Source organism: Bacillus rossius, assembly GCF_032445375.1.
Source record: "Bacillus rossius redtenbacheri isolate Brsri chromosome 9 unlocalized genomic scaffold, Brsri_v3 Brsri_v3_scf9_1, whole genome shotgun sequence".
Taxonomy (NCBI): Eukaryota; Metazoa; Arthropoda; class Insecta; order Phasmatodea; family Bacillidae; genus Bacillus; species Bacillus rossius.
This window is the reverse complement of record NW_026962012.1, coordinates 3,866,461-3,891,785: the sequence shown is the minus strand read 5'-3', so window position 1 is coordinate 3,891,785 and position 25,325 is coordinate 3,866,461. Positions and strand designations below refer to the sequence as shown.

Sequence of the window (25,325 nt, the reverse complement as noted above, 5' to 3'; positions counted from 1 at the left end):
GATCAAGAAGTGTTGCTGCTGCAAACAAAATTTTTTGCTCCACTTCTGCATACCTAAGTTCAATGAAAAAATGAGATCATTTTTCCTACCCAGAATTCCTGAGCCATTGGGTGCTGGCTTTTGTAGCTCTCTACGTGTGCTGTTAACAATCGGTATTACCTCTGATACAGTCACAGTTGCAGAACTAACAGCAAGTGTAGCATGGTTGAAAATGCTCAGTAGGTCAGACACATGGGCAAGTAAATTCCATTCTGCAGTCGAAAGTTCTGCAGGCAAATTGAGCTTCGTTGCAGCTAGGGTGACTGCCTGCTTTTGCTCAAGTAGACGTTGCAGCATGTGTAATGTAGAATTCCATCGGGTGGGTTCGTCTTCGATGACTATGCTGTTTTACACTCGGAACAGACTGAGCATTTTTCAGTTCCTTGCATGCTTTACTTGAGTTTTTAAAATGACCAACAATGCAGTGGCATTTTGCTGTCAAACTAGTTACATTCTTGTTGTTAAGTAACTCATCTTTAACAACAAGCTGAAATGTATGCGCTAAGCAAGAGAGATGTTGAAACTGTGATGTCTCTAGGGCAGGGGTCGGCAACCTTTTGAGTTGGAAGAGCCAAAAATTATAATTTACAAAGTTTCAAAGTTTTTTAAAGAGCCACAAAAAATTTTCTTGCCAACAATAAATAGTACTTTCATAAATAAAGTTTTTTGATAAGAAAACTAATCTATTTATTCATAAGAAATATTTATTCATATATAAGTAGTGTTTTTTCACAACAAATTAGATAATATATGGTCTTATTAGATAATAACTTATTATATTAGTAAATAATTAAAACAAACACTTACTTACAGCACTAACTTGTACTTCAATAACAATTAATTGCGCAAACACATTGAATGGGAGCGTTGGCTTTGCATGGTTTTAGAAAGATTGGATAAATTTGGCTCATAACTTGTGGTTTTAAGTTTCAAACAAGACTCTAAACTTTCATTTGTTAGTTGGCTTCTTACTTTACATTTAATTATATTCATGCAAGAGAACGCTTGCTCGCACGAATATGTCGATCCGAAGATAGTCAGCACTCCAAATGCCAACTTCTTCACCTCACTGTAGCAATCAGGAAGACTATTCCATGCGTCGAATATAAGTGTCTCAACTCGCGGCATTTCTTCTAAAGCTGTCCACTTTTGTTGTGTTACGTACATACATTTCTGAACCTCCAACTCTTCCAACTTGCTTTTCAACTATGTAAATTTTCCACTCCACAAAGCTTTACTTTTTAAATCAAATAATTGCATTTCTAGAGATCCAGTATCAATTCCAAATGGCTCAATGTGGATTTCGTTACCATTTGTGTTGAGAGGATTTACTATGAATGCTAGAGTGGTTTTGTTGGTTTTGAATTGTTGAAATCTGTCAGAAAATTCATCTTTAATTTTTTTATAACTGTGCTGAAGTATTTAGTGTAAACAGTTGCACTGGTTTTATCACGATATTGCTTTAGAAATTTAAAATGAAGTAATTTACCGCTCTGAATATCTTCTGCAAAAATAATTAATTTTTCTTCGAAACTAACCAATTCTTCTACCAAAGCATAGGCTGGGTTTCCCTTTCCTTGCAGTTTTAGATTCAGCTCATTTAATTTCGCTGTGATATCCACCATAAAGTAAAATTTTTGCAACCATTTGCCGTCCTTTAATTCAGGGTGATTAATACCTTTTTCATTGAGGAATGTATTTATTTCATTCAAGCACAAAGCAAAACGTTTCAACACCTTACCTTTGGAAAGCCATCGCACTTTATTGTGAAGGAGTTCGGAATACTGAGTCTCCATTTCGTTTAAGAATTCTTTAAACTGACGATGGTATAGTGCTTTTGACAAGATGCTGTTAACAATCGTGATTACCAAATTCATGACCTAAACTATTTCGGCCGGAAATGTTTGGGCACAAAGTGCTTCTTGGTGTATTATGCAGTGAAACGTAAGATTTTCGTGGTTTATTTTACTCTGAAGAATCGTTATTGTCCCTTTATTTTTCCCTGTCATACTTCTGGCTCCATCAGTTGCTATTGAAACGATTTTATTTAAATCGATCTTATTATCTTCGAGGCATTTTTGCACGGCATTCGCTATATCTTCCCCTCTAGTTTGTCCCGATAGTGGTAGAAATCCTAGAAGTTCTTCTTTTGGACCTTGGGAAGACATATACCTAACAAAAAGGGCAACTTGTGCCGTGTCTTTTATGTCGCAAGACTCATCTATAGCAAGTGATAAGGAAGAAGCCAGTTGAATGTCTTCCACCTGCAAATATGTTACATTTGAAGAAATTTTTGCCTTTCTTTCTTGTACTGTTTTAGCGGATAGTGGCAAATCTTTGATTTTTTTCAAGATTTCTGGTTTGTTTTTGAAATCACGAAACAGTTCTTCAGATGCACGTATGAAGCAATCTTTGACATACTCACAATCTGTGAATAGTTTGCCTTTTTTGCGATTTCTAGTGATGCCGCGAAGCTTGCCAGATTAACATTACTTGTAGATTGCGTCCAGTTACTTAACATAGAACTTGATTGCTGTTTTTGTTTTTGGAGCTCGTCGACAGCTTTTTTTCGTTCTTCACCGGCTGGATATTTACTAGCAAACTGAGTATGTTTTGTAGTGAAGTGTCTCTCTAAATTTGATTTATTATTGTGTGCGAGTTTTTCGTGGCAAATGAGACAGGTCGGAAGGCCATCTTGAGTTGCATATGAAAGCGAACGACTCCGTCCAATCCCGATTGAATTCTCGATGCCCTTCTTCAGTTCTTCTCTTTTTTTTGTAGATGCCATGCTTGCGGTGAAGCTGTAATAAATAATTTTTAAAATTATTATTTAGGTATACAAAACAGCAGATGACAAGTTTTGCAATTATTTACTATTTTAATAAAAACACTTTCGCGGTAATATCAAAAAGTGTACTTTGTTTCTTTTTTGACACTTCTTATTGACTTCAAAAAAGGAGTTAGGTATCTTATTTTAAAAAAAAAATATGTATAATATGTATATAAACAATATAATACTTATTATGTTACCTAGCTTTACTTCGGTTTTTTTATTATTATTATATATGTACATACATACCCCTAAGAAGATAATTCGCTTCTAACTCTTCTACTTGAAACAACAAGCTATACGTCACAGCCAAAGCACTGGTGAAGACGCCAAACTGTCTTGCGTCGAAACGAATTAAATCCTACATAGAAACATCGACGGTGTCATTCGAGAGCTTCCGACTGACCACAGAACAAGGAGGGAGATATAGAAGTGCGACTGATATGTTGGAAACTGAAAACATGTTTGCGCGTCAAGTGGCGCTATCTGTTGGGTGGGCCCGTAAGTACTAGTAAAACGAAAACCTCGGGTGGATGGATAGCTTTAAATTGATAATTTAACTGCTTGATGACATATTGTTTAGTAAAATATAACAAGCGTGGAAAAAAAAACAGGCTTACTACTGGTTTGTAATTTAAAAAAAAAGTATTTTCTGTATAAATAAGCTGGTGATGCAGTATTTCTGGTACGGAACTAAAGAGCCACAGCTTCACATCCAAAGAGCCGCATGTGGCATGTCTGTTGTGAGGCTCACATACTCTGCATCTGTCAGTTGTAGTTTGACACTTTCTGTGCACTCATTGTACATCTCTGGTATCACTTTCTTCGAAAAATGTTTCCTACTGGGCATTACATAACTTGGCTCCATGAATTTCACAAATTCAGTAAACCCTCTGTCCTCGACAATACTAAAAGGCTGCTTATCTAGGCACATCATTCTTCCAATATGTCTAGTTATTGATTTAGCTTGGTGAGGTTTGAGTTATAAATTCTTTGAGTGTTGGTTGGACAAGGGATTTCTTGGCTATTGGTTTTGGTTTTAGCATTTGGCACTGTTTGAAACTGCTTAGAAAGTCTGTGGGATTAAGTGAGCTGGGATCATCAGGGTCAAGTATTGTACAAGCAGATGACTGGGGTATCGACAAAGTAGTGCTGCTGCTTTTGCTAGGAGATGAACAAGGTTGATGACTGACTGGAATCAAAGGTGATGAAAACAATGAACCACTGTTGCAGGGCAAGGAAGTTGATTTCTCTGCATGAGCTGGTAAGTCCAAGCCCCTATTTACTGAATCAAGTTTTCTCTTCTTGGTATTTTCAATAAATGCAGTGTGTTTCCCAAGATGTTTTTTCATGTTTGTTGTTTTTGAAGCACCACCTCGCGAAATGTTCGTACTACAAATTTGGCAAATTGCATAATTGTTGTCGTTGGATCAATAAAAAAATGCTCCCAGACTTCACTTGACATGATCGTAATTAATAAAAACGTAGTAAACACTCGGAAGTATAGAATGTTTTAAAAGCATTTTAAAAAGCACAGTATTAATACTTCCAGATATACAACAATTTCGAAGTGAAGTCGCTGCAATCAATATAACTTACTTAGTAGGTACTACGTGTTTACGTTTTGCCGATGCTGCTTTCCTTAGGGTAGTTGATTCGGCGGCCATGTGCTAGCTATCAAATCTATTACTGATTCAGTAAAACTGAACGTGCCAACGACCATTTGTGATAGAATGAAAGCACCTGTTTTTTTCTCTCTCGTAGCAAACTGTTACCGTATATACTCGTGTATAGCGCGCCCTTTTTTCCCCTCAAGTAAAGAAAAAAAATAAGGATGTGCGCTATACACGGGAAAAAAAGTTTGGGGGGGGGGGGGGGGGGGGGTCGGGGAGGAGTGGAAGTCGTTAACTGCCGGGTGACGGGTGACGTTTCTGGCCAGCCCCCACACATATGCACAAGCAACAAGGCCTCTGTTTCACACACACACGCACACGCGCGCGCAAGCTCGCACATCATGGTCTCTTGTTTATTTTTAGACCTCCCCCCTTTACGAAAGCCAGCTCAGAAGCTAGTAAAAAGAGAGAGAGAGAGAAAGAGAGAATGTTGTCACCAGCCCCCCCCCCCCCCCGGGCCACTTCGCTTCCTCCATTCCTCATCCCAGCAGCGACCGGTGAGTCATCTAGTTCTCTGCGCCAGCTTAGCAACGTAGCGCGGCACGCCTCCCTCCCTCCCTTCCTTCCTTCCACGTACCAGTTGTGATGATATAGCGCTTCATTATCTTCCGTTTACACAGCAGAGTTTATGTATTTTCCTGACGCATCACCACACATCAATTTAAATAATCAGGTACCACAAAATGTTAGTAAAATTTATTTATGGGAAAAAAAAAATTCAATTTTTTTTCTTTGGAATTAGTTGCAAAAATCGTGGTGCGCGCTATACACGAGGGCGCGCTATACACGAGTAAATACGGTATATTGTGCCATACAACACGGCAGCAAGCTGTAGCAGTGTATTTACTCAATGGAGATATACTCTATGGCTACTGCATCTTTGGTATCTCGTGATCATGTTGCAATGCTAAGCCAATCATAACCTTAACACACCTAATATATAATATTTAAAGCCGGCAGTAATAAGTGTAACTATTAACAGTCGGGGCAATTATAAGTATATAATCATTTAAAATGTTTAAAGGTATGGTACATTTGTACGTTACGTTACGCAGTTTTATTATGTTATTGGTACGAGTCCTCGGCATTTATATTTTCGTTGCAGCGAGGATACAATAAAATTTTTATATTCCTTTTTATTAACATTAATTACCGTGGAATATAAAATGGTTACTGTATGTAAATCAAAACAATATGTAGTTAAAATTACGGGTATGTATTTGTTAGTAAACAGACGTGTATAGCTGATTTATGAACAGTAATGGGCAAAAATCTTCACTGAACTTCCGAATGTTTAAAATTTGCACGGAAAATTATTTTAGAAAGCATATTATGCTAGTTTTGGCATTTTTATTCCAGTACCACGTATTTTTTTTTGTTTGTAAATAAATTGTGACGCAAAGATTAGGTTAGGTAATAGAAAATGCAAATAATCAATGTTTTCCCCCCGATTCTCGATACTCGATTAATTTCACAGAATCGATTTTCCCATCCCTAATGTTAAATAATGATTTTTCAGAAGCAAAGTATTACTTTTTACACACTAGGAATTTAATGCTGAACGAATTCTTAGTTCATTCTGAAAGAAAGGTTTTTTTTATAACTTACCAGTAAATTGCAACTTTAATCGGTAGTTAGGTATGTTAAACAAAAGCATAAAATTGTGAGAACAGTCTGTTTCATTAAGTTGGTTACTTCAAAAATATTTTGAAATTGTTTGGAGTTGGTTATGTTAGGTTAGCTCCATTAAAAATACTCTAAGAATCATTGAATTATTGGTTAGGAATACCAAATTGAAATGTACCTAACTTAACGTAACCAACCTTCTTTACTATTGATATTATTTTTAATGAAGCTAATAAAACCTAACCGTTTACTCCATTTCAAAGTATTTTTAATGAAGCTAACCATATTGAAAGAAATGTTCATGAATCCACAGTATTTTTAATGTAGCTAACCTAACTCAACTGACCTAGGTTTTAATGCACTTACCCTAAACAGTAAACTACTCGTTTTATGACTGATTCAAAAGAATGTCAAGAAGGAAAGAAAAACCACCTTTGGAATTTTTTTTTCTCCATAAAAAGGCTCTCATTCAGAATTACCAAAACCTATTTGTAGAAACTGCTAATAAATAATGATAAAAACAATAAGGAATTAAATATTCTTGTTTTTTTTTTTCAACATATTGCTTCATAAAGACATACTTTCACACATGTTATACACAGGTGATAAAACACCCTTAAAATGTTCAATGAAATATTTATTACAAACAAAAACTGTTTTTGTTATTTTGTTATTTATTAAAGACCGTCCTCCAGTTTGAACCTAAGCAGCTTGTATTGAAATAACTTCTGTGTAGTTACATTTCGCCAGTTAATACATTCAAACTTGCACGTACACATTTCTAATGTCATGTCTCTTACTTAACCTCAAATAAAAAGTTAGCGCAAGGTGATGCGGAACAGCTTAGCTAAACTTTGAATGCAAACAAATATTTGTTTTTTCAACGTGTAAGTTGTTTGATACTAAATCAAATACTAGTGATGGGATTTTCGATACCTCGATACCTTCGATACTTGACGGTATCGCAAAGTATCGAGTATCGAAACTGTAAGTTCGATACACTTTTTTTCGATGCCGGAATGCTTGTTCATTTGTGTTGAATTAAGTTTTGAGTTGCCATCGTACAAAATACAACTACACTAGAACAGCTTATTAGCCGTAATTATGATGACCAATAGGCTCACATCAGAATAAATTATAATTATATAAGTCGTTAGTCTTTTAAGTTGTTCACAGTGTGTATTTTTTGTAATAAAGAGGGAATTTATATAGTTTAAAACTAATTTACGTTATTTGTAATAATTGTTACGTAACAAGAAAATTTTTTTCCCTGGAGTATCGAAAGTATCGAACTGAAAAAACAATACAGAATCAAGTATCGAAAGTGTGGTATCGTCCCACCTCTATCAAATACCAATGATAAATTACTTGTTTTGGTATTTAAAATTCTGAATGTTTGCGTGTGCAGGCCTGACAACTTGTGTTTTTGCAAGCCAGTAGACACTTCTTCCTTGCGCGCCAGTAGACACTTCTTCCCCGCACGCAGCTAGCGCGGTCAGGTCTCCCCGCCCGCCCGGGCCAGCCTGCGCAGGGCCCGCTGGTGCTTCTTGGAGGCCAGGTGGTCGCGCCACTGCACGCGCCCCAGGAACACGCGCCCGCACGCCTCGCACGCGCGGCTGGTGCTGCTATCGCGGGCCTCCTCCCGGGGCTCCGCGGGGAGCGGCCGGGGGCTGGCCGGCACCTCGCCCCTCGCGTAGCTCTCCACCACGCTGGTCGCGGGGCCCAGCACCTGCCCCCAAACATACTCAACCCTTTCATCCATTCACAAAACATATCATTTTAATATTTTTGAACTTCAACTACGCTTTTTTAATTTTTTCATAAAGTCCAAATTTATAAATTGTAATTATAAATACTAATGTATTATAATTATATATATTATAAAAAAAACAGCTTGTAACTCAGTACACGTGATAAAAATGAAACATCTTTTGCAATTCAAACCTAGACTCATATAAGTATATTGTAAGGGGTAGAACGGTGAAAGAAAGGGATGAAGCAAGTTTCTTTAATCACACAGCACAGTTTTTTTTGCTTTTTTTTTTCCAAGTATTTAACAATCCTAACCTTTTTTGTATTTATTATAAATTGATTAAAATTAAAATTAATTAATAAACATGAACCTACAACATTATTACTGACTTCAAAATACTAAGTGTCTATTCTTTGTCTTTTTCACATCAAAAACGTTTCACAGCAATATTTCACGAAAATTTTGCATTCAAATTCGGCCTTGAAATTTTACGCATATTGGCCCAAAGAAGTTTCACTTCAAAACGTTTATTTATATTACAGCCATAAAAAGTATGATGTCTACTATAATGTACACACTGACCCATGCATTAAAACTTTGTATAAACTCCACTTCAGTGGACAAATAGTCTGTAAGGGTTCACGGATTCTAAAAACAGCACAGCCACAATATAAATGTAGGTTGGATCGTAGACTTTCTTGCATGGACACAACCAATAACTACTTGGCTTCTGGGTAGCGGCCACAGAGTAGACTTCTTCACTCTAAGTTTATTCAGTTGTTCAGTAGCTCAACTCGGAAGGAAAGAAGTAGATAATCACAGGTTTTATGGAGTACAGGGTGAAGGTGCAAAGAAGGAAACATGAGTGTAATTTCCCACAACTACAAAATGAAAGTAGTCATGTTCCAGCACCTTATGTAATCACTGGTAATAAGTTATATCTAGGGGCAGGCATTTTTCGCGAAAAGATCTGAATGCCTATTAGACTGCAACAAGGTACACCCGCACCCGTGGTTTCTTCCTTGTGATTGGCAACCGTCTGCGAGAGAAGTCGTTGCCTTATTTGGCGGAGCCATTCAGGACGCGTTTTCTTCCGCGCTGAATTTCTGTGATTGGTGTTGTTACAATCGATATGTATCTGGGAGAAACTCACCCAATCACGAGACACAGACGATGCTACAGTGTTTTAACGTACAGATAGTCTCGAAATCTTTTCGTGAAATCTGCATGCCCCTAGTTATATCTATATGAATTTCATCTACACAATAATGAGGTCATAATTATCACTGCTTAGTACTAAAATTAACATTAATAATTTTTTAATCTTATGCAAAATAAAGTTTCAATGATAAAATAAATAAGGTAAAAAGCTTTCTGCAAAAAAAAAAATACAAAAAATATCCGTTTTCAGGACACCTTAACATAAGCTCTGTTGTGTATACCCGAGCATAAACAGAGGCGTAAAATAAAAATAGAATTTAGGTGGTATATTTTCCCTAAAAATAAAAATTTACTCCGCTGTGCATACCAGAATCCTACTTATCAGTCGCAGACTATATAATGGAACTATCAAAGCATTCACCTGCAGTGATTTTGGGAAATTCAAAACACTGAAACGAGAATTTCTGGACTGGGATTCTGTCCCAGGTTCTTCTGGATGTACGTCCAGTACCTTACCACTGTTCTGAACTATCAGTAAATACAGTATTTACTCGCGTAAAGGCCCCCCTTTTTTTCCCTCCAAATTTTCGACTCCAAAAAAGGGGAGGGGGCCTACACGCGAATTTGGAGGAAAAAAAAGATTTATCTTTTTTTCAAGTATGAAAAACTAACATTTAATAAAAGCAAAATGAAATACAGCCACAACTTATTTAAACGCCAATTAAATTTTGATTAAATGAAACAGCTGGCGGAACGACTGGCAAGTCATGCGTCTTTGTTATAATAAGGCAGGGTGGGGGAGGCAGCGACGCGGCAGGAGGGAGAGGCAGCGAGTCCGCAGGGGGGAGAGGCAGAGGCGTTGCTTAACCTCCCTCCTGCCAGCTAGCCAGCCAACCAGACAAAGGAGTGTTAGAAATACAACCCACTTCCCTTCCTTCTTCACTTCCCCTCTTCTTCTCCGACAACACTGCACATCAACACAAGCGTGCGAGTCCAGCTTTCTTTATCTTTTATGTCGTTTGAGATACGACTAACTGCGTACGTCTGTCACGCCTCACGACAGTCCTACTGAGAGCGGACAAACTATAATACCAGTCTCTGTATCACTGCCGCTTACAAAATCACCTCCCGCTGCTCACAATACATGGCTTGCTGTTTGATGCATGCCAAGCTGCCCTGCCCTCAGATAAACCCAGAAAAAGACGTTTTTAAATTTTTTCTCAAAAATGTTTATAAAACAAGGAGGGGGGGGGGGGGGGGGCGTATACGCGGGCAGGGGCCTTTACGCGAGCAAATACAACATGCCCCCTGAACAGAAGGCTATAAAAGTGTGCTTGCCCCAGCGACAAGTGTCGGTACCTTCTCGTCCCACTGCAGAGGGTCCGTGGCATCCAGGCCATACACGTTCGGAACCTGTCTGTTGGGCTCCCGGAGGAAACGGTTGCGGATCCACTTCAGCTGGCGACGAGCATAACGACGAGTAGCCAGTTTCAAATCTTCTACACCTTTCTCGAACAGCTCCTTTCCTCTGTCTGCGTTCCGCTCAGCTTCAGGCAGAATTAAATAATCTGGAACATAGTATAAGTATAAAATCAACAAACATTACTTTTCCGTCCTAATATAAAACTGCTACAAACCAATTGTCCCTGTTCAACAAGGAGACAAAATAATGAAATGAAAATGGAGATAAGAATAAAAAGGTGTTTATAATTAAAACCAAAATTAAATGAAAGTAAATTTGGTATTTTAACACCTGAGCTGACCATTTTAAAGATATAATTTAAATTACATATACATATACCTATGTCTAGTTAATCCAAAAAATTGTAAATATAACTGACTAAAAGCAAGTTAAAATAAAGCAAAGCCATGCAAAATTAGTGTAAAAATAGATGCAGTGCCAAAAGTTGGTGTAAAATATTTATGCTCTGAAATGCAGTTAAAAAAATCCCCCCCCCCCCTTTTTTTTTTTTCCATTAAATTTGTATTCTATAGTCTATGCTTTACAACTTAAGATGTTTTTAATTTTATAATAACAGTCTTAAGTTCTAAAAACCATCTCGTAAATCTTGAAAAATTTAGGAGTAGTTAGGTCTACATCTACATGTGATCATTCTAAAAACCACTCCAAAAATCTCTTGAATAATTTAGGTTTACATCTGTGATCATCTCTATAACCTCAAAAATTTCAAAAAACTAACTAAGGTAATTTACTGTTGAATCATGCAAACACATGGTAAGGCATATGTACTAAAAAAAAAAAAGTGGCACACTAACTACTATCAAAAGTCATTACATACACAAAATACACAATGTGTAAATTTTTTGATATTATAAAACCAACTAAATTATGTAAATGTAAATAAAGAAACAAAGCAAAGGTACACAAAACACACTGTAAGATATCTTCTCATACCATTAAACAATTATTTCATGGCCTAAACCCCTAAACTATAAAATTATTAAAACCCAAATGTAAACAATTTGTTTTTACATTCTCAGTGAAACCAAGTTTTTCCCAAATTGAAAAAGAGTCATTATTAACCAGATTAATGCTTGCTGAACCAACTTTGCTGCTTGGAACTATTGAGATTATTGGTGTACTTGAAGTGGTATTACATAAACTACATAAAAGACATTCCATATCATATTTATGAAATTCATCAATTCTATTGACTGGCTCTGCATTAGAAAAAAAGTACTATAATGGTGATATCAAATACTTTGTTAATGAAACTGTTTCCTGCGTTACAAATATATTATATTATTATATACCAGTATACCACATTATGCTTTCAGAAATGACGTCAATTCACTCGTGGTAAATACACACATTTTGCGCAAAACTTTATGTTGCCAAGAAAATTTTTAAATTTTGCAAACAGCTTTGAAAACAACTTAATTATGTTGTTTTTTTTTTTCCCTCTAATATTGCGCTTCACCAATTTAATGAGCCTGAACTGTGTCTTAATCCCATTTTTTTATGTTCTGTTTAGTCGCCACGCAAGATGAGAGGCATTCTCTTGTGCAGTGCATTCACATCTAGGACTTTAAACCAAATTATGGAAAAGTATAAGTATTTATCCTTAAAAGAGTATATATGCACTACTGCCTTCACCATGAAACTCTTTGAAGCCAATGGACTGGAAGATCCCAACAGTGTAGTCTGGTTGAGCACCAGAGGCCATCCGCTCCTGGTTGTACTGGCGATGGAACTCCAGCAGCTCTTTGACCAGTCCTTGTTCCAGCATCGTGTCCACTCTCGCATCCAGCCTCTTATCTAGCACCTGGAGAAAAAAAACAATCTATTGTTAGTAAAAATGCTATTTTAAAAAAGGGGGTAGTCTGTAAAGTCGTATTACGGACGATAATTTTACGTGATAACGTCATAAGACAACATTATTGAAAAATTGCATACTTTTTCTTTTTCAAATATTATTTACAGATTTTGCTAATATAATTTAAATAATTTGTTTAAATATAATTATGAACAATTAGTTATAGAAATAAACTGAAATCAAAACAATGTCAATAAATTGTTAATTTGAAATGACGAAATTGCACAAATAAAGCAAATTTTTTTAAATTGCTGCTTTCAAAAAGCCCGCCTTAACCTGTTGGCCGGTTCTTGCACGCTCGGCTCAGGCGGAACGTGGCAATGAGTCATGCTTTTTCGTGCGTGCAGCCGGCGTTCATCAATTTATAAGATGTTATCACATCAAAAAATTCCAGAAAACCTTAGTACATCATTCACTTAATAAACTAGAGCATTTAAGTTGTATCTGTGTTTCTTTTCAACACGGATATCCGATATATAAATAAGCTGTGTTGTCTACTGCACTGTAAAGTGCACAGTGGGGGAGTTTTATAGGCTTTATAGCACATACAAACATTTATGTTTTTTTCTTCTTCTAAGCTTTGTACTTGACTGCTCTAACTGTGTGTTCATTATATACCTAAAAACCCTCTCCACAAAAAAATATAATTGCAAAATCTATCTGTTTATACTTTTCACATTACTCATGAGTATAACTTCATCCACTCCCAAAAATGTACAACTAAAAAAAAAAAAAAAAAAAAAAAAACAGTTTTGTTTCAACAGAAAAGAAGGGAGGAAAATGTCACAAAAGTGGATATCTACTCTTAACTAAGTCTAAAGAAAAAATATTCAAAAAGCAACAGTTTTGAAAATGTTTGGTAGAAAATGAAAACATTAAATTACCATATTGTTTCACACCAATACTAATATGTACAAGTAACAAATCTTATTGTCAGAGTTTTTATCACAAAATACTAATAAAAAAAATAACTGACATATAGATAAAACATTTTTATAAATTACTTACTATCTGTCAACCAATTTTTATCAAAGTTTATAAAGCACATTTTATAAAACTAAGAATTGTGGTTCAAAATTATATTAAAACATATTAGATTTTTTTTAAATTTTAACATTGACTTTACAATTTAATTTTGTGATGGACAAACCCTTTCACATTGTTACAATTTTTTATTTTTTACACTTTTATTTGAACCAATTGCTCTTTAGATGAAATAAATGGGCTAAGGAGACAGTTTTTGCATAATTTATAAACTGTATCCAATAAACATTGAGTAGTCACAAAAGTCTTCCTTGAACTCAGCGCCTCGTACTTGTGAAGGTCGCCGAGACATTGTCCGTTGGCCGCAAAGACCCAAAAATCCCCGGGCTGGCCGCAGGTTAGAGCAACAGAGCACAGAGCACAGGAGCCATGAACCCACCTCCTGTTCACACTGCAGCCACAGGAGGCAGGAGTGGGGGAACCTGAGAGGGCCGCCGAGGTCCGTGCCCCCCTCCTCACGCTGCTGCCTCAGGATGGAGCTGTGCGTCCTGCCTTCCTGCGCAAACACCTGCAGCGACCTGGGGGAACACCCGGACACACTCTGGAGGACAGCCACAACAAGCGACAACACTTTCCGCAGCCTGCAGCTCACCGTCACCGTTTCATTTCGCAGCCCAACAAAGCGTTCTTGTTCACGTCAACATGTGTAGCCACATAAACTGCAATTGCCTGCGTTAAATAATTAGAACCTAGCATTAGTTACATGCTACAGGAGATAATTAATACACAACTATAAAAATAACAAATACTAGGTAAATATTTTTAACAAGGTTGATACTACAGATACCGAATATAAAAAAAAATTATGTGTTTTTTATACGACCTTCCTATATTTTTTAGGTCTTCGTGTGATGCTTGTGCAATATAAATTTCCTATATTCCCTTCTATTTAAGATTCATAATTTCTTTATATATTTTTTCTCTAAGCTAACCCATTGAAAAGTACAAAATGAACGTTACACTAAAAACTTATAATTTAAAGCAAAAATGTAGCAAGGCGGTACCACACTGAACTTGCATTCCATAGGAGCTGGGTTTCCATCCCGGTTAGGACATACCACTTCGGTTTTTCATGGTTTCCTGTAATCACTTCAGGGAACTGCAGGGATGATACCTTACGTAGGCCATGGACGAAGGTTGCTACAGGGCCAGGCGGGCCGGGCAACCGCCCAAGGTCGCCACCGGCCCTTTTTGATACTGTACTTCTCACTTTGTAAATAAGTTTACTTATGCTTTATAACATTTTTATGATCAGAAATGACACTTGGTTACATTTTCCATCATTTTGTAAATAGCAGCTGTTTGTCCTTTCGAGAAGTATTTGTGCATTTGCAATAATATGTTTTATGGACATAAGTTACATTATTTATCTTATTTAACATTTCTGAATGTTTGTTTTCTTTCTTATGAAAATCTCGTTTGAAGATACTTTAATTTTGCTAACTCATTAAAGTTTTTGTGTGATTTCATGTATTTCTTTTGTATTAGTTGCTAGGATTTGCCTGAAAACCGGCTGATGTAATAGTTTTGCCAGTTAGGGGTCGTCCATTAATCACGTGATGTTTTTTTAGCAAATTTTTAACCCCCCCTCCCCCCTACTGATTTGTGGTGAGGTTTCAGACTACTTCCCCCCCCCCCCCCCCCCCCAATAAATTGTGTGTATTTTTTTGGTACTAAATATTTTTAATAATTTCAGAATATTATATTTAAATATAGGTATAATCTAATTTAATTCTGGAAAATTAAGCACAGTGATAAAAATGTCCAGACACACATTAAGGTTGCAGGTTTATTCTCACTGGGATAAAAATAATAAAGGAAAGGCTTATATGTGATTTACGCATGTATTCGGCGCCAAAATCACAGTCTTACTAGCGACTGGCAAGCCGAGCCGGGTGGTTCATGTTGCGGCGGGCGGGGATATTGTTGCCTGGCTACGGCGAGTCAAGGTCACGGGTCGCTTTTCGGTTTAGTAGAAATCGTGCGAAAAAATAAATACACGTGATATCTCTCTACACCCCCCTCCCCCCTTGTGATATTTCGTGTTTTTTCCCGACCCCCCCCCCCCCCCCCCCCCCGCCCTTTTCGAGCCTCACGTGATTAATGGACAATCCCTTACATGATATTAGAAAATGAGAAAGATCTGAATCTCATATGGGAAAATAGATCATGCGATGAGTCTTGAGGGTGAAACTGGAAAGGATCATGGTCCATTTTCACAGCCATTAACGTGTTTTGTTATTCAATGAAATTGTTTGAGAAAGTTTTTTTTTATTGTACTGCAAGTTTCTTGTGTTAATAAAGTAAAGTTTAGAGTGTCGTAACATGGCGGCAGTGTTCAGTGTTTCATAAAGAGAAAAATAAATCGACAAACTTTATTCGTGAGTTCCTTTATTTATGCGAGGTATTCTTCAAGTTAAACAGCCATAACCTCAAAAAGTAAAATTCTATGGAACTGAAATAGTTCTTGTGCCCAGAAAAATTCTTCAAGTATTTTACGTTCTGCAAACTAGACCAATTGTGAGCTACCCTGAGGTCTGGATTGTAACAAACTTGATATGTAAAATCTTTTCCTTAAATTGAAGATCCCTATTAATTACATAAATAATGTGAATGTAAGTGATTTACATTTTAATAAGATAATCAAAATTTCTTAAGATAAATGAGCAAAACCATTGTCAAAATTTAAGTTCCAGGTTTGTTATAAAACGTTGTTTTACAAAGTTTATCTTCCCAAATTTTCCACCTCTTTAAAGTTTTCCACCTCTTTACTTCTGGCTAACATTCCATACGCCTTCAGGCCCCCATTAAGCCCCTCTACTAAACATTATGGTCCACCGAAAGTGAATGGCCTGGGGCCTGCAACGTCTAGGACCACCACTGGCCATGGGCGTATCCTTTCCCAATATCCAAAGTGTGACTTTGTGAGTCAGTCTCTAATAACTGTCAGATAGAAAGATTTAAAAAAAAAGATAAAATTTATTTAATAATTTAAGAGTGAGGAAACTACCTGATGATTTTTCGCCGATTGTTTGGATGCAACATGCTGGCCATCTCTGGGTCAACCTTCTTCAGCTGATTGTGCAGTTCGGACGTTGGAATGTGCTTGCGTTCGTCCACGTCAACCTTCCACCTCTTGCGAATCTCCTCCAGTTCCCCGACGGAGTCGTGCTCCCTCTTCTGCCTCGGTCCCACCACCAGCGTCTTCCACAGCACCGACTCTATGTAGTAGTTGGTGCCGCCCACAACCACCGGCAGCACGTTCCTCTCCAGCAGGCCCTCGACGAGGGGCACGGCCATGTTCCGGAAGTCGACGACCGTGAACTGGCGCGAGGGGCTCACCACGTCCAGCAGGTGGTGCGGCGCTTGCCGCCTCTCCTCCGCAGTCACCTTGTTGGTGATTACGTTCAGGTCGGAGTAAACCTGAGAACCAAAGGCGATGCTGGCTACACGCTGGGGAAAACCAAGTAAAACTCACGCCTCTGAAAGGAAATACTAGATTTGTAGAGACCTGCAAAATTCGCGGTTTCGATGGCCTTCAGGATAGACTGCACATTCCCCCTGTACACTCGGGCAAATAACGCAAGTTCATTGTCTGCCGACTTGTAAGTCGTCTCAGCTGGTTTGTCTGTGATTCGATCCTTCTTTGGTCGAGGGTTTATAACTGGTTGAGATTCGTCCAGATGAACAGTAAGCCAATAGCAAAATTATCCAAGAGATATATGTGTTTGAATTCTAGCCTATCACCGAATGAATCCGCGAAATTTGCAGGTCTCTATAGATTTGTCAAAAATAATTACATATGACAGGGGCAAAATGTAGTATGTATTCAAAATCGGTTAACAAAACATTTAAAGTATCAAAAATGTGAACACAAATAATAAAAGCTCTTGGAATTTTAAGATAAACACAGTAAAAGATCCATATCACATATCCCAAATCATCCCTTGATTCTGATGGCATGATCCTTCGGTACATGATAATGTTTTAATTTTTGTACCTAAAGATCCTTAACATACGGAACAAAAACTGTGGTAAAAGAACAAATTATGATAAGTTGAATACGAAAAAAATTTTCCACAAGACCTGACTTAATTTGTTTGTAGGTATTGTGATTTGTTTCACAAGGGTCTTATAGCATTCTATTATGTACTATCATGATTAATGTATAGGTACAGGATAATGCCATCAGGATCAAGGAATGAACGTGAATACGTAATACAGAACAATTACCTTATAAAATACCGCAATCATAGAAAGCTTGTAATAATACCTAACTACTAAATTGCATATTTAACCACATCCAAGTTGCGTACATTAACATGGTTTATAAAATATATTATTTTTTTTATTCCCAACCCATAAGCCATTTGTGAAATTCCTGCTTTTGATAAACATTAGAAAAAAATATATATATGTATATATAAGATATAAAGATAATTTATATTTTTCTTCAAGCATCTTACTACTTAGAGATTTACAGCGCACATTTTCCAACACACCGCTACCGTCGCACTGTCTGACTAAATAGACTAAATAGCTTTGTCTTTGGAAGATAATTTTCTTACAGATATAGCTCCCCTTTGACCATCCATTACAATGTCCCCCCCCCCCCCCCCCCCAACTCTACCGTTGTTGCTTGTCTGGCTGGAGGAAGCAAAGCAAGCTCTTAAGATTCCTTGCACGTGGTATGGAACTGCCGAGAGAAGAGTTTATATTTTCTACTACATTTCAACGATCCATTACATAACTGCTGTAATAAGATGATAACAAAATCACTGTTTTTGCAAAAAGCCATTATTTAACACCACATGTTAATTCGTTATAAACACATGTATGTTGTTGGCAGGAGGAGTGCAAAACCCTTGTTTCTGGAGGGCCTCTTTCTATAAAAAAATTAAAATCCAAATAATTTTTTTTTAAATTCTCAACATGTTTTCCAATCATTCTATGAGAGTGCATTTTGATACTTCAAGTTATTTACAACTGTTTAAATAAATGATGATAGGTTATGTACATAAAAAAATAAAGAAGAATCATGGGAATAAATGTTTAGGTAAGCTATATATAACTTATTTGGGTAATATTCCTACAGCACGGCTTTTCTGTGAAGTAAAAATTCATTTCTGAAAATACTTTTTTCATAACACTAGACATGTTCCTGTATTTACCCTGGAAACACAGTTTCAGAATACCAACTGGTTTCTGAGAAATCACCGTTTGTAACTTAGGTACCTTACAATGCCTATGCACTGACATGACTACCGCAATTTTTCGCTTTCCCGTGTGGTCCTATTTGTAAATGTGATTTAGAGAACTTGAGTTAAATCGCGAGAATGGTTGATTATGTTAGATTAGCTACATTAAAAATACTTGAAAACATTATGGATGGTTGATTGGGTTAGTATAGCTCATTAAAAATACTATAAAATATGTTTTCTGGTTTCTTAGGAATTACCTTTTTAATATGAGGCTATCCTGACCTAACCAACTAATCACATGATTTCACAGTATTTTATATTTAACTCTACTAACCCAACCAAATGACCACATTGTTTTAAAGCAATTTTTAATGTAGCTAGCCTAATGTAATCAACCATTTTCACAATTTAACTAAAGTTCTCCAAATCATACACACACACATCCACGTGAGAAAAAAAAATGATGGCAGCCACATCAATGCACAGGTACTGTAATGAAATCTATACTGTAGTTTCTCAGAAAAAAAGTAGGAATATAAAAGCGTTTTCAGGGTAAATGTATTAACATCTATAGTGAACAAAAAAGGTATTTTCGGAATTTTATCATTGTTTTACGGAAAAGTCGCTCTGTAAGACTATTATCCTTTTTTGCACATGTGTTATCGGTTAGTTAGGTAAGGTTAGATACATTAACAATAATTTGAAAATGTGAGAACAATTGGTTTGACATCATTAAAAATACTACAAAATATAAAGGACGGTTGGTTAGGTTAACTTGGCAACATTTTAAATTAGAGGTTCCTAAACAACCGTTCGAATGATTTAACAGTACTTTTAATGCAGCTAACCTAACCAAACGTCAACACAGTTCAAAAGTATTTTTAATGTAACTACCTGAACCCAAAAAACCATTCTCACACTATGACAGTATTTAAAGTATATAAACCCAACATAACAACTCATTAAAATGGTCAAATACCATTTCACTTAAGTTACAGGTAACTATAGAAAGTAAATTATAACATTGTCTGATTTTTAGATTTTTTACTAGCATAAAGTCCCAAATATTTGTTTCAACAAAATTTGTTCTTTCAATTTATTTTTGTTAGGGGGGGGGGGGGGGAGAGAGGAAATTCGAGGTCTATACATTTACTGAAAAGTTAAAACAAACAATAGTGACCTGCATTGAATCTGCACTAAGAATTTCTCCTCCATACTTCTTAGCAATTTCAATAGCAAGTCTGGATTTTCCAGACCCTGTTGCGCCTAAAATTACCACGACTGGAAGCCTTGACATTGTTTAATTTCTTACACGTTTAATACATTTTAACTATTAATATAGGTACAGACTTGAGTAAAAAACGTGATATAAACAACCTTGGTCAAGTTCCATATGTATATGACCAACACCAACAAAATACATACTGTAGGATTCCATGATGGTTTTACACTAAAAACCTCTAATTAAAAACATAAACCCAAGATAATAGACACACTTTTTTTAATTAAAAAAATCAGAAATGAATGAAAATAACTTAAATATGTAAAAAAAAAAAAGTTCAACAAATTGTTTAACCGGAAAATAATTTTGTTTTAAATAAACGTACTTTAAATATACTAAATATTAACCTCACAAAAACAATAAGTATTTATTAATTCATAGAGATAAAAAAGAGGATTTTCCGAAATTAAAAATAATTCGAGCGTTAACTAATTGTTTTATTTACAAAAGGTAAAAATCCATAATTTTTAGCTAGGCCGTAAGATCTTATGTATATACTTTTACCAACAAAAAAGTGCGCCGAATGACTGAAGTAGCTGACGCAAAATGTGCTTGATATGAATAATTTTTTCTTCATTCTCAATCAAAAAAAAATGTTTTACAATAAGCATACAAAAGTGAAGTTCTACTCAGCAATAAAAAAGAAAACATTTAAGTTTTAAAAATAAGTACTTAAAAAAATACTAACTAAACATTAACCACTGCAGTCAGATTTGTATTATAAATTTTATTTTATAGGGATCAAACTAAGGATTGTCCACACATTACTTATTATTCCAGCGTTAGCGCAAGGCTTTCTTTACCATATGTACCATCCACAATTTTAAGCTGGGCCGTGAGATCTTCTGTATATACTTTTACCAACAAAAATGTGCGCCGAATGACTGAAGTAGGCTGCGCGAAATGTGTTTGAATAAAATAATTTGTTTCTTCATTCTCAACCGAGAAATAAATGTTTTACAATACGTATACAAATTTGAAAGTTCTGCTCAACAATAAAGAAGATAATATTTTAGTTTAAAAAATAATTTCTTCAAAAAACACTAGCTAAACATGGAGCAATGCAATCCAAATTTTTATGATAAATTTTAATTCATAGGGATCAAACTAAGGATTGTCCGAACATAACATATGATTCCAATGTTATCCCAAGGCTTTCTTTACAATTTGTACCATCCATAATTTTAAGCTGGGCCGTGAGATCTTCTGTATATAATTTTACCAACAAAAATGTGTGCCGAATGACTGAAGTAGCCTGCGCGAAATGGGCTTGAATAAAATAATTTTTTTCTTCATTCTCAATCGAGAAAGAAATGGTTTACAATAAGTATACAAAATTGAAAGTTCTACTCAGCAATTAACCAGAAAATATTTAAGTTTGAAAAATAATTTCTTCAAAAAACACTAGCTAAACATGGACCAATGCAATCCAAATTTTTATGATAAATTTTAATTCATAGGGATCAAACTAAGGATTGTCCGAACATAACATATGATTCCAATGTTATCCCAAGACTTTCTTTACAATTTGTACCATCCATAATTTTAAGCTGGGCCGTGAGATCTTCTGTATATACTTTTACCAACCAAAAAGTGTGTCGAATTACTGAAGTTGCCTGCGCAAAATATGCTTGAATTTTATAATATTTATTCTTCAATGTCAGTCAAGAAAAAAATTTATTTACATTAAAAATACAAAAGTGAACGTTCTACTCAGCATTAAACCAGAAAATATTTAAGTTTGAAAAATAAGTACTTAAAAAAATACTAACTAATCATGGCCCATTGCAGCCAGATTTTTATTATAAATTTTAATTCATAGGGATAAAACTAAGGATAGTCCACACATAACTTATTATTAAAGCGTTAACCCAAGGTTTTTTTTACAATATGTACCATCTACAATTTTAAGCTTGGCCGTGAGATCTTCTGTATATTCTTTTACCAACAATAATGTGCGCCGAATGACTGTAGTAGCCTGCGCAAAATATGCTTGAATTTAATATTTTTTTTTCTTCATTGTCAGTCAAGAAAAAATTTATTTACATTAAGCATACAAAAGTGAAGGTTCTACTCAGCAATAAACAAGAAAATATTTAATTTTGAAAAATAAATACTTAAAAAAATACAAACTAAACATTAACCACTGCAGTCAGATTTGTATTATAAATTTTATTTTATAGAGATCAAACTAAGGATTGTCCACACATTACTTATTATTCCAGCATTAGCGCATGGCTTTCTTTACCATATGTACCATCCACAATTTTAAGCTGGACCGTGAGATCTTCTGTATATTCTTTTACCAACAAAAATGTGCGCCGAATTACTGAAGTAGCCTGCGCAAAATATGCTTGAATTTAATAATTTTTTTTCTTCATTGTCAGTCAAGAAAAAAATTTATTTACATTAAGCATACAAAATTGAAGGTTCTACCTAGCAATAAACAAGAAAATATTTAAGTTTGAAAAATAAGTACTTAAAAAGAAAACTAACTAAACATTAACTACTGTAGTCAGATTTTATTTCATAGGGATCAAACTAAGGATTGTCCACACATTACTTATTATTCCAGCGTTAGCGCAAGGCTTTCATTACCATATGTACCATCCACAATTTTAAGCTGGGCCGTGAGATCTTCTGTATATACTTTTACCAACAAAAAAGTGCGCCGAATGACTGCATTAGCTGACGCGAAAAGTGCTTCAATTGAATATTTTTTTCTTTATTTTCAATCGAGAAAAAAAAATTGTTTTTCAATAAGCATACAAATGTGAAGGTTCTACTCAGTATTAAACCAGAAAATATTTGGTTTTCAAATATAATTACAAAAAATAAACACTATCTTAACATGGACCACTGCAGCGAAATTTTTATTTTAAATTTTAATTTATATGGAACAAACTAAGTATTTTCCACACATACCTCTTTATTCTATCGCTATCCCAAGGCTATCTTTACAATTTGTACCATCCTTAATTTAAAGCTAGGCCGTGAGATCTCCTGTATATACTTTTACCAACAATAATGTACGCCGAATGACTGACACGGTCTCAATTTATATTGATATTCCATGTGTCGCAGTCATTCGCTCCCAGACGACGATATCTGACTGTAGATTTAAGGCAATATAATATACGTTTAATCACTAGCATCTTTCTTTTCAACAAGCATAAAGTTCTTAATGATTAATTTATCATATATATTATTGAGTGAAAACTATTTTATGCATGGCCTAAAATGTAATTTATGAAATGATTGTAGAAACTTAGAAGTTTCTTATACATTCATGTGTTTGCAATTGAGTGTACAATTTTACTATCTTCACACATATATGTGCTGACATAAAAAATTAAGTTTTGAAAATATAGAAATTTATTTCTTTTGTAGCTGGCTAGTAGTGTAGAGGCTTAAAATTAATCCCTTCCGTATTATTCAAGTACTCCATATGGGCAAATTTTGTACGCGAGGACACAATTACACTACTGCCCACTTGAATTTGGATAAGGTCTTAAATGGAATGGATGACAATGAATCTATAAATCTAACTAAAGAAGCAAATTTACATGTATCAAAAAGTAAATCATAGTTGTGCATACACCTACTGAAATGTAACAAAGGGTATGAAATCACTCGTTGCCTAAATAAGCTAATAAGAGTTAGTTATCACACGCACATTCATACACAGATTCACGTTGTAAGCAGCCCACAAAATAATAATACATTTTTTGCATATTTCATTTCATGTTCGGACGGCACTTGTGATATGATTTCCGGGGACAAATACATACAATATATTTATATTTAAGGCGAATAGCTAAGTTTTCCGAATGCATTGAAGTCTGGACCAGAGCCTGATTCTCGTCGCTGCAATATGTTGATAAACATTTGGAAGAATGCACGGGGATTGCTAGCATAGAGTTACTCGTGGCTCGTGTGAAATTACTATGATAACTGTGTAGGTAATTTATATTGTCGACACACAATAAGGTGATCCGGGCTGCATTTCCATAAAGGGAGAACTGTAATTATGCTAATTTGCAATATCTGCTCCTTCCAGGTGAGGACTGTTTTTATCAGAACTTAATGTTTTTCTCAACGCTGTAGAGAAATTAATTTTAACTCATTCAAGCGATAGCCTTTGTTTATCATATAAGCGGAACCAATTCATATAGCCTGGGGTTTCTCTGTTTACAGCATAAGTTTTTTTTTCATGTGTTCGTTTAGAAATGGAAGCAAGACTTTAACATTACTAATTGAGTAATCAATATGAATTGATTAAGTATTAAAATATACATGTACATCAGCTTGATTGTAGTATTGGAATTAATATAAATCATTAATTAATAAAGAAAATAACAGTTTGACAAGATTCGAACCCTAATGGATACGAGCTATTATTGGTAGCCATCTATGTGGTTAAGTGTTGTTTAATGTGTAAGAAAAGACGCATCGCCGAAAATTCGCCACCAACAAAGTCGACAAACAAAATAAAATACATCGCCATCAAAGACTTTACTTTGGTAAGGACCTCTCTGATAGAATTTCCACCAAATACTAACTAATGATGGCCCGTTATCGGTTATCGTAATCATCGGCAATTTTTCAGATATGGCCTATTGGTAAAATAAACCTTATCGTTTAAACATTTCTTTACAAACTGGCCTGCTTTTGACATGGCGTCACGTCAGGCTGCTACAAGGACAAAAGCAGCAGAAAAACTGTTCTTTCGTAAATGGGAGAAAGATTTGGGAAGTAAGTTTATGGTGCTCAATATTTTTAACTGGCCGTTCTTAATTTACAGTGATTTTACGGCAAGAGCCTCTTTGCTCTTAGAGCAATAAATCTAACCCGCCCGTGGCTGCCAGGAAGTAGCGGGTTTGCTTGTCCCTTCCCCGCCCCCTGCTGACAAACCTTCCAACAACACTGCTGCGACCTTCCCCGCATGTTTTATTACCCGAATGGTAGAGTGACAAAAACACAAGCGACCGAAATCGTTCCTTGCCCACCGGCCGCCTAGTCGCGCGCGTGCACGCGGAGTGCAAAAACACAGTCCTTGCAGTTCATACAATTAAGTTTAATTAAGTATAATCGTAGTTTAAAGTGACTCATACAATGCCCAACACCGACGCAGCCATCTAAAAATACTGTCGTGCTTTGGCCCAGCGGGGCTCTAATTATAGTCTGATTTTTTTCCCTTTTTGGGGTCCCGAGACCCTAATTGGCGAAGCGCCCAAGAATAATCTCCAACACATTTACAATTCTTACTGATATTTCTAGTTTAAGTATGTGTGCTGGCTGGCAGCATGGCGGGAAACGGCGCAAACCGCCCCCTAAAAATCAGTGCCATCCAAAATAAATGCGGACCGAAGAGTCCA

General features: G+C 35.8%; 1 protein-coding gene across 1 annotated transcript; it reads right to left on the bottom strand.

The window, feature by feature from the left end:
- Positions 1 to 6,824: 6,824 nt before the first annotated feature.
- On the bottom strand, positions 6,825 to 20,060 carry LOC134542612 (tRNA dimethylallyltransferase-like). The gene is made up of 6 exons (XM_063386994.1): positions 19,846 to 20,060; positions 16,475 to 16,887; positions 13,844 to 13,982; positions 12,201 to 12,369; positions 10,442 to 10,650; positions 6,825 to 7,897 (listed from the first exon to the last, which is right to left on the bottom strand). The coding sequence occupies exons 1-6, from the start codon at positions 19,960 to 19,962 to the stop codon at positions 7,664 to 7,666; spliced, it is 1,281 nt and encodes a 426-aa protein (XP_063243064.1). The 5' UTR covers positions 19,963 to 20,060; the 3' UTR covers positions 6,825 to 7,663.
- Between the last annotated feature and the right edge of the window lie 5,265 nt (positions 20,061 to 25,325).